Source organism: Coregonus clupeaformis, chromosome 40 (genome assembly GCF_020615455.1).
Source record: "Coregonus clupeaformis isolate EN_2021a chromosome 40, ASM2061545v1, whole genome shotgun sequence".
NCBI lineage: Eukaryota > Metazoa > Chordata > Actinopteri > Salmoniformes > Salmonidae > Coregonus > Coregonus clupeaformis.
The window spans coordinates 18,743,985-18,757,871 of record NC_059231.1 but is presented as its reverse complement, the minus strand read 5'-3'; the positions used below and the strand labels follow the sequence as shown (position 1 = coordinate 18,757,871).

The 13,887-nt window shown below is 43.6% G+C and overlaps 1 protein-coding gene across 3 annotated transcripts in view; it reads left to right on the top strand.

Annotated features, from left to right (window-relative positions):
- The window catches only part of LOC121554961 (integrin beta-5), an 89,092-nt gene extending 75,461 nt beyond the window's left edge, over positions 1 to 13,631 (top strand). For all 3 annotated transcript variants that reach the window (XM_041868694.2, XM_041868695.2, XM_041868693.2), the window contains 4 exons: positions 6,335 to 6,435; positions 10,544 to 10,663; positions 11,259 to 11,425; positions 12,551 to 13,631. In XM_041868694.2, the coding sequence (XP_041724628.2) occupies positions 6,335 to 6,435; positions 10,544 to 10,663; positions 11,259 to 11,425; positions 12,551 to 12,646 (484 nt within the window). In that variant the 3' untranslated portion in view covers positions 12,647 to 13,631. The remainder of the gene's footprint in view (positions 1 to 6,334; positions 6,436 to 10,543; positions 10,664 to 11,258; positions 11,426 to 12,550) is intronic.
- The last annotated feature ends 256 nt before the right edge of the window (positions 13,632 to 13,887 follow it).

Below are 13,887 nucleotides of genomic sequence, written 5' to 3'. Positions count from 1 at the left end.
AAATTAATTACTTAAAAATCATACAATGTGATTTTCTGGATTTTGGTTTTAGATTCTGTCTCTCACAGTTCAAGTGTACCTATGATAAAAATTACAGACCTCTACATGCTTTGTAAGTAGGAAAACCTGCAAAATCGGCAGTGTATCAAATACTTGTTCTCCCCACTGTATATACACACTACCAGTCAAAAGTTTGGACACACCTACTCATGAAAGTTTTAAAAAAACTATTTTCAACATTGTAGAATCATAGTGAAGACATAACAATGATGAAATAGCACATATGGAATCATGTAGTATCCAAAAAAGTGTTAAACAAATCAAAACATATTTTATATTTGAGATTCTTCAAATAGCCACCCTTTGCCTTGATGACAGCTTTGCACAGTCTTGGCATTCTCTCAACCAGCTTCCCTGGAATGCTTTTCCAACCGTCTTGAAGGAGTTCCCACATATTCTGAGCACTTGTTGGCTGCTTTTCCTTCACTCTGCTGTCCGACTCATCCCAAAACATCTCAATTGGGTTGAGGTCGGGGGATTGTGGAGACCAGGTCATCTGATGCAGCATTCCATCGCTCTCCTTCTTGGTAAAATAAATCACAGACAGTGTCACCAGCAGAGCACCCCCACAACATAACACCTCCTCCTCCATAATTTACGGTGGGAAATATACATGCGGAGATCATCCGTTCAACCACACCGCATCTCACAAAGACATGGCGGTTGGAACCAAAAATCTCAAATTTCCACCGGTTTAATGTCCATTGCTCATGTTTGTTGGCCCAAGCAAGTCTCTTCTTCTTATTGGTGTTCTTTAGTAATTGCTTTGCAGCAATTCGACCATGAAGGCCTGATTCACACAGTCTCCTTTGAACAGTTGATGTTGAGATGTGTCTGTACTTGAACTCTGTGAAGCATTTATTTGGGCTGCAATTTCTGAGGCTGGTAACTCTAATGAACTTATCCTCTTCAGCAGAGGTAACTCTGGGTCTTCCATTCCTGTGGCTGTCCTCCTGAGAGCCAGTTTCATCATAGCACTTGATGGTTTTTGCGACTGCACTTGAAGAAACTTTCAAAGTTCTTGAAATGTTCCTTATTGACTGACCTTCATGTCCTAAAGTAATGATGGACTGTCGTTTGTCTTTGCTTATTTGAACTGTTCTTGCCGTAATATGGACATGGTTTTTTACCAAATAGGGCTATCTTCTGTATACCCCCCTACCTTGTCACAACACAACTGATTGGCTCAAACGCATTAAGAAGGAAAGTACACCTTAGCCAAATACATTTAAACTCAGTTTTTCACAATTCCTGACATTTAATCCTAGTAACAATTCCCTGTCTTAGGTCAGTTAGGATCACCACTTTATTTTAAGAATGTGAAATGTCAGAATAATAGTAGAGAGATTGATTTATTTCAGCTTTTATTTCTTTCATCACATTCCCAGTGGGTCAGAAGTTTACATACACACAGTTAGTATTTGGTAGCATTGCCTTTAAATTGTTTAACTTAGGTCAAACATTTCAGGTAGCCTTCCACAAGCTTCCCACAATAAGTTGGGTGAATTTTGGCCCATTCATCCTGACAGAGCTGGTGTAACTGAGTCAGGTTTGTAGGCCTCCTTGCTCGCACACGCTTTTTCAGTTCTGCCCACACATTTTCTATAGGATTGAGGTCAGGGCTTTGTGATGGTTACTCCAATACATTTTACATTTTAGTCATTTAGCAGACGCTCTTATCCAAAGTGACTTACAGGAGCAATTAGGGTTAAGTGCCTTGCTCAAGGGCACATCGACATATTTTTCATCTAGTCGGCTCGGGGATTAGAACCAGCGACCTTTCGGTTACTGGCACAACGCTCTTAACCACTAAGCTACCTGCCGCCCTTGACTTTGTTGTCCTTAAGCCATTTTGCCACAACTTTGGAAGTATGCTTGGGGTCATTGTCCATTTGGAAGACCCATTGCGACCAAGCTTTAACTTCCTGACTGATGTCTTGAGATGTTCAATATATCCACATAATTTTCCTTCCTCATGATGCCATCTATTTTGTGAAGTGCACCAGTCCCTCCTGCAGCAAAGCACCCCCACAGCATGATGCTGCGACCCCCGTGCTTCACGGTTAGGATGGTGTTCTTCAGCTTGCAAGCGTTCCCCTTTTTCCTCCATACATAACGATAGTCATTATGGCCAAACAGTTATATTTTTGTTTCATCAAACCAGAGGACATTTCTCCAAAAAGTACGATCTTCGTCCCCATGTGCAGTTGCAAACCGTAGTCTGGCATTTTTATGGCGGTTTTGGAGCAATGGCTTCTTCCTTGCTGAGTGGCCTTTCAGGTTATAATATAATAATAATATGCCATTTAGCAGACGCTTTTATCCAAAGCGACTTACAGTCATGCGTGCATACATTTTTTTTTTAAAGAATTTGTGTATGGGTGGTCCTGGGGCTCGAACCCACTACCTTGCCGTTACAAGCGCCATGCTCTACCAGCTGAGCTACAGAGGACTCGTTTTACTGTGGATATAGATACTTGTGTATCTGTTTCCTCCAGCATCTTCACAAGGTCAATTGCTGTTGTTCTGGGATTGATTTGCACTTTTCACACCAAAGTACGTTCATCTCTAGGAGACAGAACGCGTCTCCTTCCTGAGCGGTATGACGGCTGCGTGGTCCCATGGTGTTTATATTTGCGTACTATTGTTTGTACAGACGAACGTGGCATTTAGACATTTTTGAAGGTAGGCCTTGAAATACATCCACAGGTACACCTCCAATTGACTCAAATGATGTCAATTAGCCTATCAGAAGCTTGTAAAGCCATGACATCATTTTCTGGAATTTTCCAAGCTGTTTAAAGGCACAGTCAACTTAGTGTATGTAAACTTCTGACCCACTGGAATTGTGATACAGTGAATAATAAGTGAAATAATCTGTCTGTAAACAATTGTTGGAAAAATTACTTGTGTCATGCACAAAGTAGATGTCCTAACCGACTTGCCAAAACTATAGTTTGTTAAAAATAAATTTGTGGAGTGGTTGAAAAACGAGTTTTAATGACTCCAACCTAAGTGTATGTAAACTTCCGACTTCAACTGTATATATATGTGTGTGTGTATATATATGTATAAATATGTCTATATATATATATATATATATATATATATATATATGTATGTTTGTGTATATGTGTGTGTATATATATATATATGTGTGTGTGTATGTATGTATGTATGTATATATATATATATGTATATGTACAGTCGTGGTCAAAAGTTTTGAGAATGACACAAATACTAATTTTCACAAAGTCTGCTGCCTCAGTTTTGATGATGGCAATTTGCATATACTCCAGAATGTCATGAAGAGTGATCAGATGAATTGCAATTCATTGCAAAGTCCTTCTTTGCCATGAACATGAACTTAATCCCCCAAAAACATTTCCACTGCATTTCAGCCCTGCCACAAAAGGACCAGCTGCCATCATGTCAGTGATTCTCTCGTTAACACAGGTGAGAGTGTTGACGAGGACAAGGCTGGAGATCACTCTGTCATGCTGATTGAGTTAGAATAACAGACTGGAAGCTTTAAAAGGAGGATGGTGCTTGAAATCATTGTTCTTCCTCTGTTAACCATGGTTACCTGCAAGGAAACACGTGCCGTCATTATTGCTTTGCACAAAAAGGACTTCACAGTCAAGGATATTGCTGCTAGTAAGATTGCACCTAAATCAACCATTTATCGGATCATCAAGAACTTCAAGGAGAGAGGTTCAATTGTTGTGAAGAAGGCTTCAGGGCGCCCAAGAAAGTCCAGCAAGCGTCAGGACCGTCTCCTAAAGTTGATTCAGCTGCGGGATCGGGGAGCTTGCTCAGGAATGGCAGCAGGCAGGTGTGAGTGCATCTGCACGCACAGTGAGGTGAAGACTTTTGGAGGATGGCCTGGTGTCAAGAAGAGCAGCAAAGAAGCCACTTCTCTCCAGGAAAAACACCAGGGACAGACTGATATTCTGCAAAAGGTACAGGAATTAGACTGCTGAGGACTGGGGTAAAGTCATTTTCTCTGATGAATCCCCTTTCCGATTGTTTGGGGCATCCGGAAAACACCTTGTCCAGAGAATACAAAGTGAGCGCTACCATCAGTCCTGTGTCATGCCAACAGTAAAGCATCCTGAGACCATTCATGTGTGGGGTTGCTTCTCAGCCAAGGGAGTGGGCTCACTCACATTTTTGCCTAAGAACACAGCCATGAATAAAGAATGGTACCAACACATCCTCTGAGAGCAACTTCTCCCAACCATCCAAGAACAGTTTGGTGACAACCAATGCCTTTTCCAGCATGATGGAGCACCTTGCCATAAGGCAAAAGTTATAACTAAGTGGCTCGGGGAAAAAAACATCGACATTTTGGGTTCATGGGCAGGAAACTCCCCAGACCTTAATCCCATTGAGAACTTGTGGTCGATTCTCAAGAGGTGGGTGGACAAACAAAACCCCACAAATTCTGACAAACTCCAAGCATTGATTATGCAAGAATGGGCTGCCATCAGTCAGGATGTGGCCCAGAAGTTAATTGACAGAATGCCAGGGCGGATTGCAGAGGTCTTGAAAAAGAAGGGTCAACACTGCAAATATTGACTCTTTGCATAAACTTAATGTAATTGTCAATAAAAGCCCTTGACACTTATGGAATGCTTGTAATTATACTTGAGTATACCATAGTAACATCTGACAAAAATATCTCAACACTGAAGCAGCGAACTTTGTGAAGACCAATACTTGTGTAATTCTCAAAACTTTTGACCACGACTGTATATATATGTATATATGTTTATGTGTGTGTGTATATATATGTGTGTATATATATGTGTGTATATAAATATATATATGGTCCTCTGTAGCTCAATTGGTAGAGCATTGCGCTTGTAACGCCAGGGTAGTGGGTTCGATCCCTGGGACCACCCATACGTAAAAATGTATGGATAAAAGCGTCTGCTAAATGGCATATTATTATTATTATTATTATTATATATATATATATGTGTGAATATATATATATGTATATGTGTTATTCTTTGGGGCATGGATACGTTGCTCAATTGGTATCAAGGGACCTAACGTGTGCCAGGAAAACATTCCCCACACCATTACGCCACCAGCCTGTACCGTTGACAGCAGGCAGAATGGGACAATTTTACTCATACTGCTTACGCAAAATCCTGACTCTTACATCAGTATAACGCAACAGGAACCAGGATTCGGCAATAGCCCATCCGTGACAAGGACCAACGAGTTGTGCGTTCCGAGATGCCGTTCTGCACACCACTGTTGTACTGCGCCGTTATTTGCCTGTTTGTTGCCCACCTGTTAGCTTGCACGATTCTTGCCATTCTCCGTTGTCCTCTTATCAACAAGCTTTTTCGCCCACAGGACAGCAGCTGATTGAATGTTTTTTTGTTTGTCGCACCATTCTGGGTTAACCCTAGACGCTGTCATGCGTGAAAAGCCCAGAAGGCCGGACATTTCTGAGATACTGGAACAGGCTCGCCTGGCACCGACGATCATAACACGCTCAAAGTCGCTTAGGTCACTTGTTTTGTCCATTTTAACGTTCAATCGAACAGTAACTGGATGCCTGTCTGCCTGCTTTATATAGCAAGCCACGGTAACTTGACTTACTGTCTGTAGGTGCGAACCATTTACGTGAATGGGGTGTTGTACCTAATAAACTGGCCTCTGAGTGTATATTTATATACCGGACTCTGACATTGCTCCTTCTGATATTTCTTATTGTCTTTATTTTTGGGGTTGATTATGTGTGTATTACTGCACTGTAGGAGCTAGAACCACAAGCATTTCGCTGAACCTGCGATACCATCTACAAATCTGTGTACGCAACCAATAAACTTTGATTTGAATTTGTTGCTATCAGTCAGGAGTCAGGACTGGGGTACCCTCACAACATGCTCCTATCGTCACACATGGCTCTTATTTCAGAGAGGTAAAAGGTGACCTTTTAGAGTGTGACCCTTGACCCTAACCTGACCTTAACCTCAAAGCCTGGTCACACACACAGTCTGTTCACCTCTGTGCTCCTGTGAACACAACATGCGTATGATGCATGTCATTATGCCACACTCAGTCTCTCTCTCTCTCTCTCTCTCTCTCTCTCTGTGTCTCTGTTCTCTCTCTCTCTCTCTCTCTCTCTCTCTCTCTCTCTCTCTCTCTCTCTCTCTCTCTTTATCTCTCTATCCATCTATCCCTCCCTTCCTTCCTTCCTTCCTTCCTTCCTTTCTACCTCCCTCCCTCCATATCTCTGTCTCCACTCCAGGGAATGCATTGAATGCCGGCTTTTCAGCTCTGGAAGACTGTCCGACAACCAGACCTGCCAGCGGCTTTGCAAGGATGAGATCATCACCTTGGAAACGCTTAGTGAGTAAACAACTAAGCTGGATCCCTTCTTTAACATCAGCTGGCCTGCAGACACACACGCAAACACACACATAGAGAGGAGTATCAACATCTGTGGTTAGCATCTGCAACAGTTTCAGGATGCGTTACATACTGTACCACGTCCCTTGTCCTTTGTTTATTAGCTGTCTCCCACACTCACAGCCTTGCCAAAACACGCCATACATACAACTGTTACAGCTGTTTTAGATAATGTGACATGACCCAGCTGCTCTGACAGGGAAGCTTCAGACCAAAGTAAAGCACATTCCCCATGACACACATGAACACACACACACATACACACACACAGTGTCTGTCCATCTCTGTGCTAATACAGCCCCCACATCACGTATCTGTATTTAATTATGAAAATAAATATACCCTCTCCAGTCCAGAGTGGGCGTCTGTTTATGTTATTACCTGGCGAGTGTCAGTCTGGGTCTGTCGTGGCAGAGCATATGGATATCTTCTGTTCTGTCCTCCCGATAGCAGCTTATAATAACAACAGGTTTGGTTTGCTTCTAGCAGAACTCGGCAAGGTGAAGCGAACGTCTGTGATCGCATACTCCCTAATGACATTTGCTTGAAAAACTAGTCCCTCTTGAGCCACCGTAGCAACAACATATCCAGTAACACTTCCTCAAAATAGTCAGAATTCATCTAAGATAAATCAAGAAATCTGTAATTCATTTTGACGTTGTTGCAGAGGTCTTAGTCGAGCAATTCTACCTAAAATGTTTGGTGCACTACTTCTCAAGTGAAAACACTTAATTGAAGTATCCCGTCCATAGTTCCCACCCCTACTTTTGACCAATCACCAACAAAGGGGCGTAGACTTCGGCTACCGAATTTCGAGTTGCTTCAAGAAAATGTTTTGTGTACGCAAAAAGCCTAAAAAACCCTGCTGAACACCAAAACGAACAAAAACGTCCCAAAACATTGTCATAATATACAGTGCATTTGGAAAATATTCAGACTTTTTCCACCTTTGGTTACTTTACAGCCTTATTCTAAAATTATATATTTTTTAATTCCTAATCAATCTACACACAATACCCCATAATGACAAAGCGAAAACAGGTTTTTAGATTTCTTTGCTAATTTACATACAAAAATAATACCTTATTTACATAAGTATTCAGACCCTTTTCTATGAGACTCAAAATTGAGCTCAGGTGCATCCTGTTTCCATTGATCATCATTGAGATGTTTCTACAACTTGATTGGAGTCCAAATGTGGTAAATTCAATTGATTGGACATGATTTGGAAAGGCACACACTTGTCTGTATAAGGTCCCACAGTTGACAGTGCATGTCAGAGCAATAACCAAGCCATGAGGTCGAAGGAATTGTCCGTAGTGCTCTGAGACAGGATTGTGTCAAAGCACAGATCTGGGGAAGGGTACCAAAACATTTCTGCAGCATTGAAGGTCCCCAAGAACACAGTGGCCTCCATCATTCTTAAATGGAAGAAGTTTGGAACCACTAAGACTCTTCCTAGAGCTGGCCGCCTGGCCAAACTGAGCAATCGGGGGAGAAGGGCCTTGGTCAGGGAGGTGACCAAGAACCCGATGGTCACTCTGACAGAGCTCCAGAGTTCCTCTGTGGAGATGGGAGAATCTTCCAGAAGGACAACCATCTCAGCAGCTCTCACCAATCAAGCCTATGGTAGAGTGGCCAGACGGAAGCCACTCTTCAGTAAAAGGCACATGACAGCCCACTTGGAGTTTTCCAAAAGGCACCTAAAGACTCTCAGACCATGAGAAACAAGATTCTCTGGTCTGATGAAACCAAGATTGAACTCTTTGGCCTGAATGCCAAGCGTCACATCTGGAGGAAACCTGGCATCATCCCTACAGTGAAGCATGGTGGTGGCAGCATCATGCTGTGGGGATGTTTTTCAGCGGCAGGGACTGGGATACTAGTCAGGATCAAAGGAAAGATGAACGGAGCAAAGTAAAGAGAGATCCTTGTTGAAAACCTGCTTCAGAGCGCTCAGGACCTCAGACTGGAGCGACGGTTCACCTTCCAACAGGACAACAACCCTAAACACACAGCCAAGAGACAACGCAGGAGTGGCTTCGGGACAAGTCTCTGATTGTCCTTGAGTGGTCCAGTCAGAGGCCAGACTTGAACCCAATCAAAGGCTGTAATCGCTGCCTAAGGTGCTTCAACAAAGTACTGAGTTAAGGGTCTGAATACTTATGTAAATGTTTTATTTCCGGTATTAAAAGAAAATACATTTTCAAATTTATAAAAACCTGTTTTTGCTTTGTCATTATGGGGTGTTGTGTGTAGATTGATGAGGGGAGAAAAACAACAACATTTTAATCCATTTTAGAATATAATAAAATGTGGAAAAAGTCAAGAAGTCTGAATATTTTCCGAATGCACAAACTGTTTTGACTGGGGAGCATGCGACAGGCTTTAGATGCCCTCCTACCTACCTCCTCCCTACCGCGCCCTCAAAACAAACATGTAACTCTACCTGCACCCATAAAGCTAAACTGTTATCGCGTGATGTCTTTTAAAAGCATGACCCGTAAGTGAAACAGAGTCCCAGGGCTTTTGTCCGTAAAAAAGCTTTTCGCTCCACCTCAGCATTGCGGGATATATTTAACTTGTGCCTAGGAATGTATAAATAAGTTAATGTTAGTTGTCGGGGAATTATCATGATGGCATACCTGGCGGAGACGTAGAAAATCTGGCTCATGATATGAATGGTTTGTTAAACTATTTTAAGGCCCTTCCTTCTGTGTCGCCTGGCCCAGCTCTGCCCTCCCTGTCCCAGGGCTGCTCTGTTTCACTGCATTCTCTCTCTGTTATTCCAACCATCTGACTTCCCCTAATGGACTCCTCATGTACATTCCGGAAACTTATCTCGCACCGAAAGCAAAGGGGAGAAGGAAAGGCTGGAGGGGGCTATGGCAGAAAGCGAGTGTGAAAGGCTGGAGGGGGCTATGGCAGAAAGCGAGTGTGAAAGGCTGGAGGGGATGGGACTGGAGGTAGTCTGACTCCTCAGTCAGTCCCCAAGGCAGTCAGAATATTTGAAAAAGTTTGCAAAAACAAGGACAAGAAAGCAAAGCAAATCTCTGTCCTTACTGTGGAGTGCAATCACTCACTCATCCAAGAGTGATTTCCCAATAAAACAATACATGTTGATCAGTTTTTGCACAGTGTTGTTGTTGGATCTCTCTCTTGTTTTCTTTCTTCTCTTCCTCTCCTACCTCCCTCTCTCTTCCTCTCCTCCCTCTCTCTTCCTCTCCTCCCTCTCTCTTCCTCTCCTCCCTCTCTCTTCCTCTCCTCCCTCTCTCTTCCTCTCCTCTTTCTCTCCTCCCTCTCTCTTCCTCTCCTCCCTCTCTCTTCCTCCCCTCCCTCTCTCTTCCTCTCCTCTTTCTCTCCTCCCTCTCTCTTTCTCTCCTCCCTCTCTCTTCCTCTCCTCCCTCTCTCTTCCTCCCCTCCCTCTCTCTTCCTCTCCTCTTTCTCTCCTCCCTCTCTCTTTCTCTCCTCCCTCTCTCTTCCTCTCCTCCCTCTCTCTTCCTCTCCTCTTTCTCTCCTCCCTCTCTCTTCCTCTCCTCCCTCTCTCTTCCTCCCCTCCCTCTCTCTTCCTCTCCTCTTTCTCTCCTCCCTCTCTCTTTCTCTCCTCCCTCTCTCTTCCTCTCCTCCCTCTCTCTTTCTCTCTTCCCTCTCTCTTCCTCTCCTCCCTCTCCCTTTCTCTCCTCCCTCTCTCTTTCTCTCCTCCCTCTCTCTTTCTCTCTTCCCTCTCTCTTTCTCTCTTCCCTCTCTCTTCCTCTCCTCCCTCTCCCTTTCTCTCCTCCTATCTCTTCCTCTCCTCCCTCTCTTCCTCTCCTCTTTCTCTCCTCCCTCTCTCTTTCTCTCCTCCCTCTCTCTTCCTCTCCTCCCTCTCTCTTCCTCTCCTCCCTCTCTCTTCCTCTCCTCCCTCTCCCTTTCTCTCCTCCCTCTCTCTTTCTCTCCTCCCTCTCTCTTTCTCTCCTCCCTCTCTCCCTGAAGCAGTATGTTTAGCCAGCTGTTTTATTGCATGTGTCTCAGCAGCGCCTCTCTCCCTCTCTTTTCTTCCCTCTCACAGAAACAGACGACCCCAACGCTGTCCTCTGCCTGTACAAGACGGAGAACGAGTGTGTGATGAAGTTCACGTACTCTGAACACGCCAACGGCATGTCAGTCCTCACAGCGCTCAAAGAGCCAGGTCAGTACTGGTCAAAGACTATCCTCTGCTACAGAAAACATGGACATAACCCATCAGCCAGCTGCTTCTCCTCATACATTAGTTTTCACAGAAATGGAGGAAGAAAACACAAACAGAGAAGGCCATATGTTGCTGATGTACGAAAATAGACCCTATCTGTTTATTATTATTATCTGGCGAGTGTCAGTCTGGGCTGGCCCTCTTGTGGACATGCATTCTATTGGACAGTGTGGTTATGATATTAGATTTATTTGTCATCGTGTAAACAAGGCGTGTTTTTTAAGAGCCATTGTTTATGTTTGTTAGTTTGTGACTTTCCTGTGTATATCTCCCTTCCTGTCTTTGTATCCTGTCCATGCCTTTTTCTGTGTTTCCTGTCTGTCTCTTGCCTATATAGGTCTATTTCTATGTTCCTGTCTATATATCTCTCTTTCTATATTTTTCCTGTCTATGTCTGTCTTTCTATGTTCCTGTCTATATCTCTCGTTCTATATTTATCTTGTCTATATCTTTTAGTATTTTCTTTGTTGCTGTGTATATCTGATTTTTAAAAACCTTTGTTTATGTTTGTTTGTGCCTCCCCTCCTGTCTCCAGAGTGTGGCGCAGCGCCGGACGCCATTACGGTCCTCCTGGCGGTAGTGGGCAGTATCCTACTGGTGGGCATCGTTTTGCTGGCCATCTGGAAGCTGGTCATCACCATGCACGATCGCAGAGAGTTCGCCCGCTTCCAAAGTGCACGCTCCCGCGCACGATACGAGATGGTGAGGAAGGGGATTAACCTGCCTACTTCAGTGATTTACATATGAAAGGTTGAATTTATGAGACTGACAGTTTTTTTGCTAAATACTGTAAGTTATGGGAATCAATGAGAAGGATAACTATCATTTACATTTAAATTTTAGTCATCCTATCTATTACACTGACTATCTATCAAATGAATGGATTTGAATTACTGTGACTGACTGTTTTGGGGCCAGAGTAGATCTATATAAGTAATGAGACTCCTGCCTGTCTGAGAAGGATAGGATATATGCACATTCCATTTTAAATGTTTTGTAATGTAGACGTCTAATAGTTGTGGAATTTAAAGGTAATTTCATCTCATTGTGGTGTACTTTTGGAACAGTTTCCTTATATCATAACACTCCAGCTGACTGAAGCCATATGTGGGATCTGGAATGGGAACATAGTTGTGTATGATACGATCGGTATGACCACTTAATATGTGATCAATGTGAATAGCCTATGTTGAAGCATCCGCCGGAGCAAAAACGTATGTTGATTGAAACCATCAGACGTCTTCTTTGACAACAGAGCTGTCAGTTAGTTGGAAAACTGTTTGGAACACTGACTGTTCCAAAGTTCAGAGGCTGCAGCTCAAATGTCCACCCTGCCTCGACATGTGCAGTTTAATCAACTGACTGACCCATTTTTCTTCCTTTCTGTCGTTCGTTCGTTCTCTCTCTCTCTCTCTCTCTCTCTCTCTCTCTCTCTCTCTCTCTCTCTCTCTCTCTCTCTCTCTCTCTCTCTCTCTCTCTCTCTCTCTCTCTCTCTCTCTCTCTCTCTCTCTCTCTCTCTCTCTCTCTCTCTCTCTCTCTCTCTCTCTCTCTCTCTCTCCCTTTCTCTCTCTCCTTCTCTCTCTCTCTCCCTTTCTCTCTATCTCTCCATCCCTCTCTCTCTCTCTCTCTCTCCCCCTTTTTTTCTCTCTCTCTCTCTCTCTCTCTCTCTCTCTCTCTCTCTCTCTCTCTCTCTCTCTCTCTCTCTCTCTCTCTCTCTCTCTCTCTCTCTCTCTCTCTCTCTCTCTCTCTCTCTCTCTCTCTCTCTCTCTCTCTCTCTCTCTCTCTCTCTCTCTCTCTCTCTCTCTCTCTCTCTCTCTCTCCCCCCAGGCCTCCAACCCCCTGTACAAGCAGCCCATCTCCAACGACTACGTAGAAACAGATTTCAGTATGTACAGCAAGTCTTACAACGGAGCAGCCCACTGACCTCCTCCACACGGGGGTGTTGGTGTGGCGGGGGCACGGCAGGACCGGTCCAAGTAGAGAACCAGGAGGGCTGGGAAATGAAGAAATGAACTCAACCATCTATCTGATCTGCCAAGGACTTATGACGGACTAAAACAGAAGTGAAAATAGTAGTCTGGATTGTTTCTGGGGAACCTGTGGCCTTTGCCATGACGTGATGAGATGTGACTGAAAGCTCTGGTCTGCTCTGTGGGATTTACTGAGCTCTGGTCTGCTCTGTGGGATTTACTGAGCTCTGGTCTGCTCTGTGGGATTTACTGAGCTCTGGTCTGCTCTGTGGGATTTACTGAGCTCTGGTCTGCTCTGTGGGATTTACTGAGCTCTGGTCTGCTCTGTGGGATTTACTGAGCTCTGGTGTGCTCTGTGGGATTTACTGAGCTCTGGTCTGCTCTGTGGGATTTACTGATGTCAGTAGAATACAGTCTAGAGGACGAGCAACAACATTCATGGGCTCCTGGTCTGGAACTTGTTTAAAGAGAACAAAGATAATAATATGTGCTGCTCCGAGTCTTTTCTCCAGCTAACAAGCGGATGTTATATAAACAAAATGAACTTTGTAGACAGAACAATGAAACCCTGTCTGTCACTGATAATTTGAGTGAATTTACCAACTTTATAGTACATGAACTATAACTCCTCTTTCACCTAAGCAGCAATATATATACATTGTACAGACAGACAGACAAGGCATCAACTTATATTTTAGTTTTTTTTACTCTGAAAAATGCCTTTTCCGACAGTCAACTATGCATCCTTCTTCATAACATGTGGAAATATTCAATAATGTCGTTCAGGTTCATGACATAAAAAGAGCAAATTTTTTGGGGTGATGACGACTTTGGCATCATGGTACTGAACATTAAAAGAACAATCGTTTTCTTACCCTTGTTTTGCACAACAGATGATGATGTTATTAGGAGAGTCTCATAAAGTGACTGAGAATCTCTCTATTCTCATTGTGTTGTTGTTCCACTCCATTTGCACTCTAGTCTTGATCTGTTTAGTTAGCCTGGACCCAGATCTGTTTGTGCTGTATCCAACCCGTATGGTCATTGTCAGGCTACTATTCATTATGGCTGCATTAACCCTGCTGTCATGCTGTGAGGGTGGGTGGGTGGAGAGACTGGGAAGGTCTGTTAACCGTGTTGACATAGGACATAACTCTCCCTCACCCATTCCCACAGGAAGAGGCAGGACTTTAA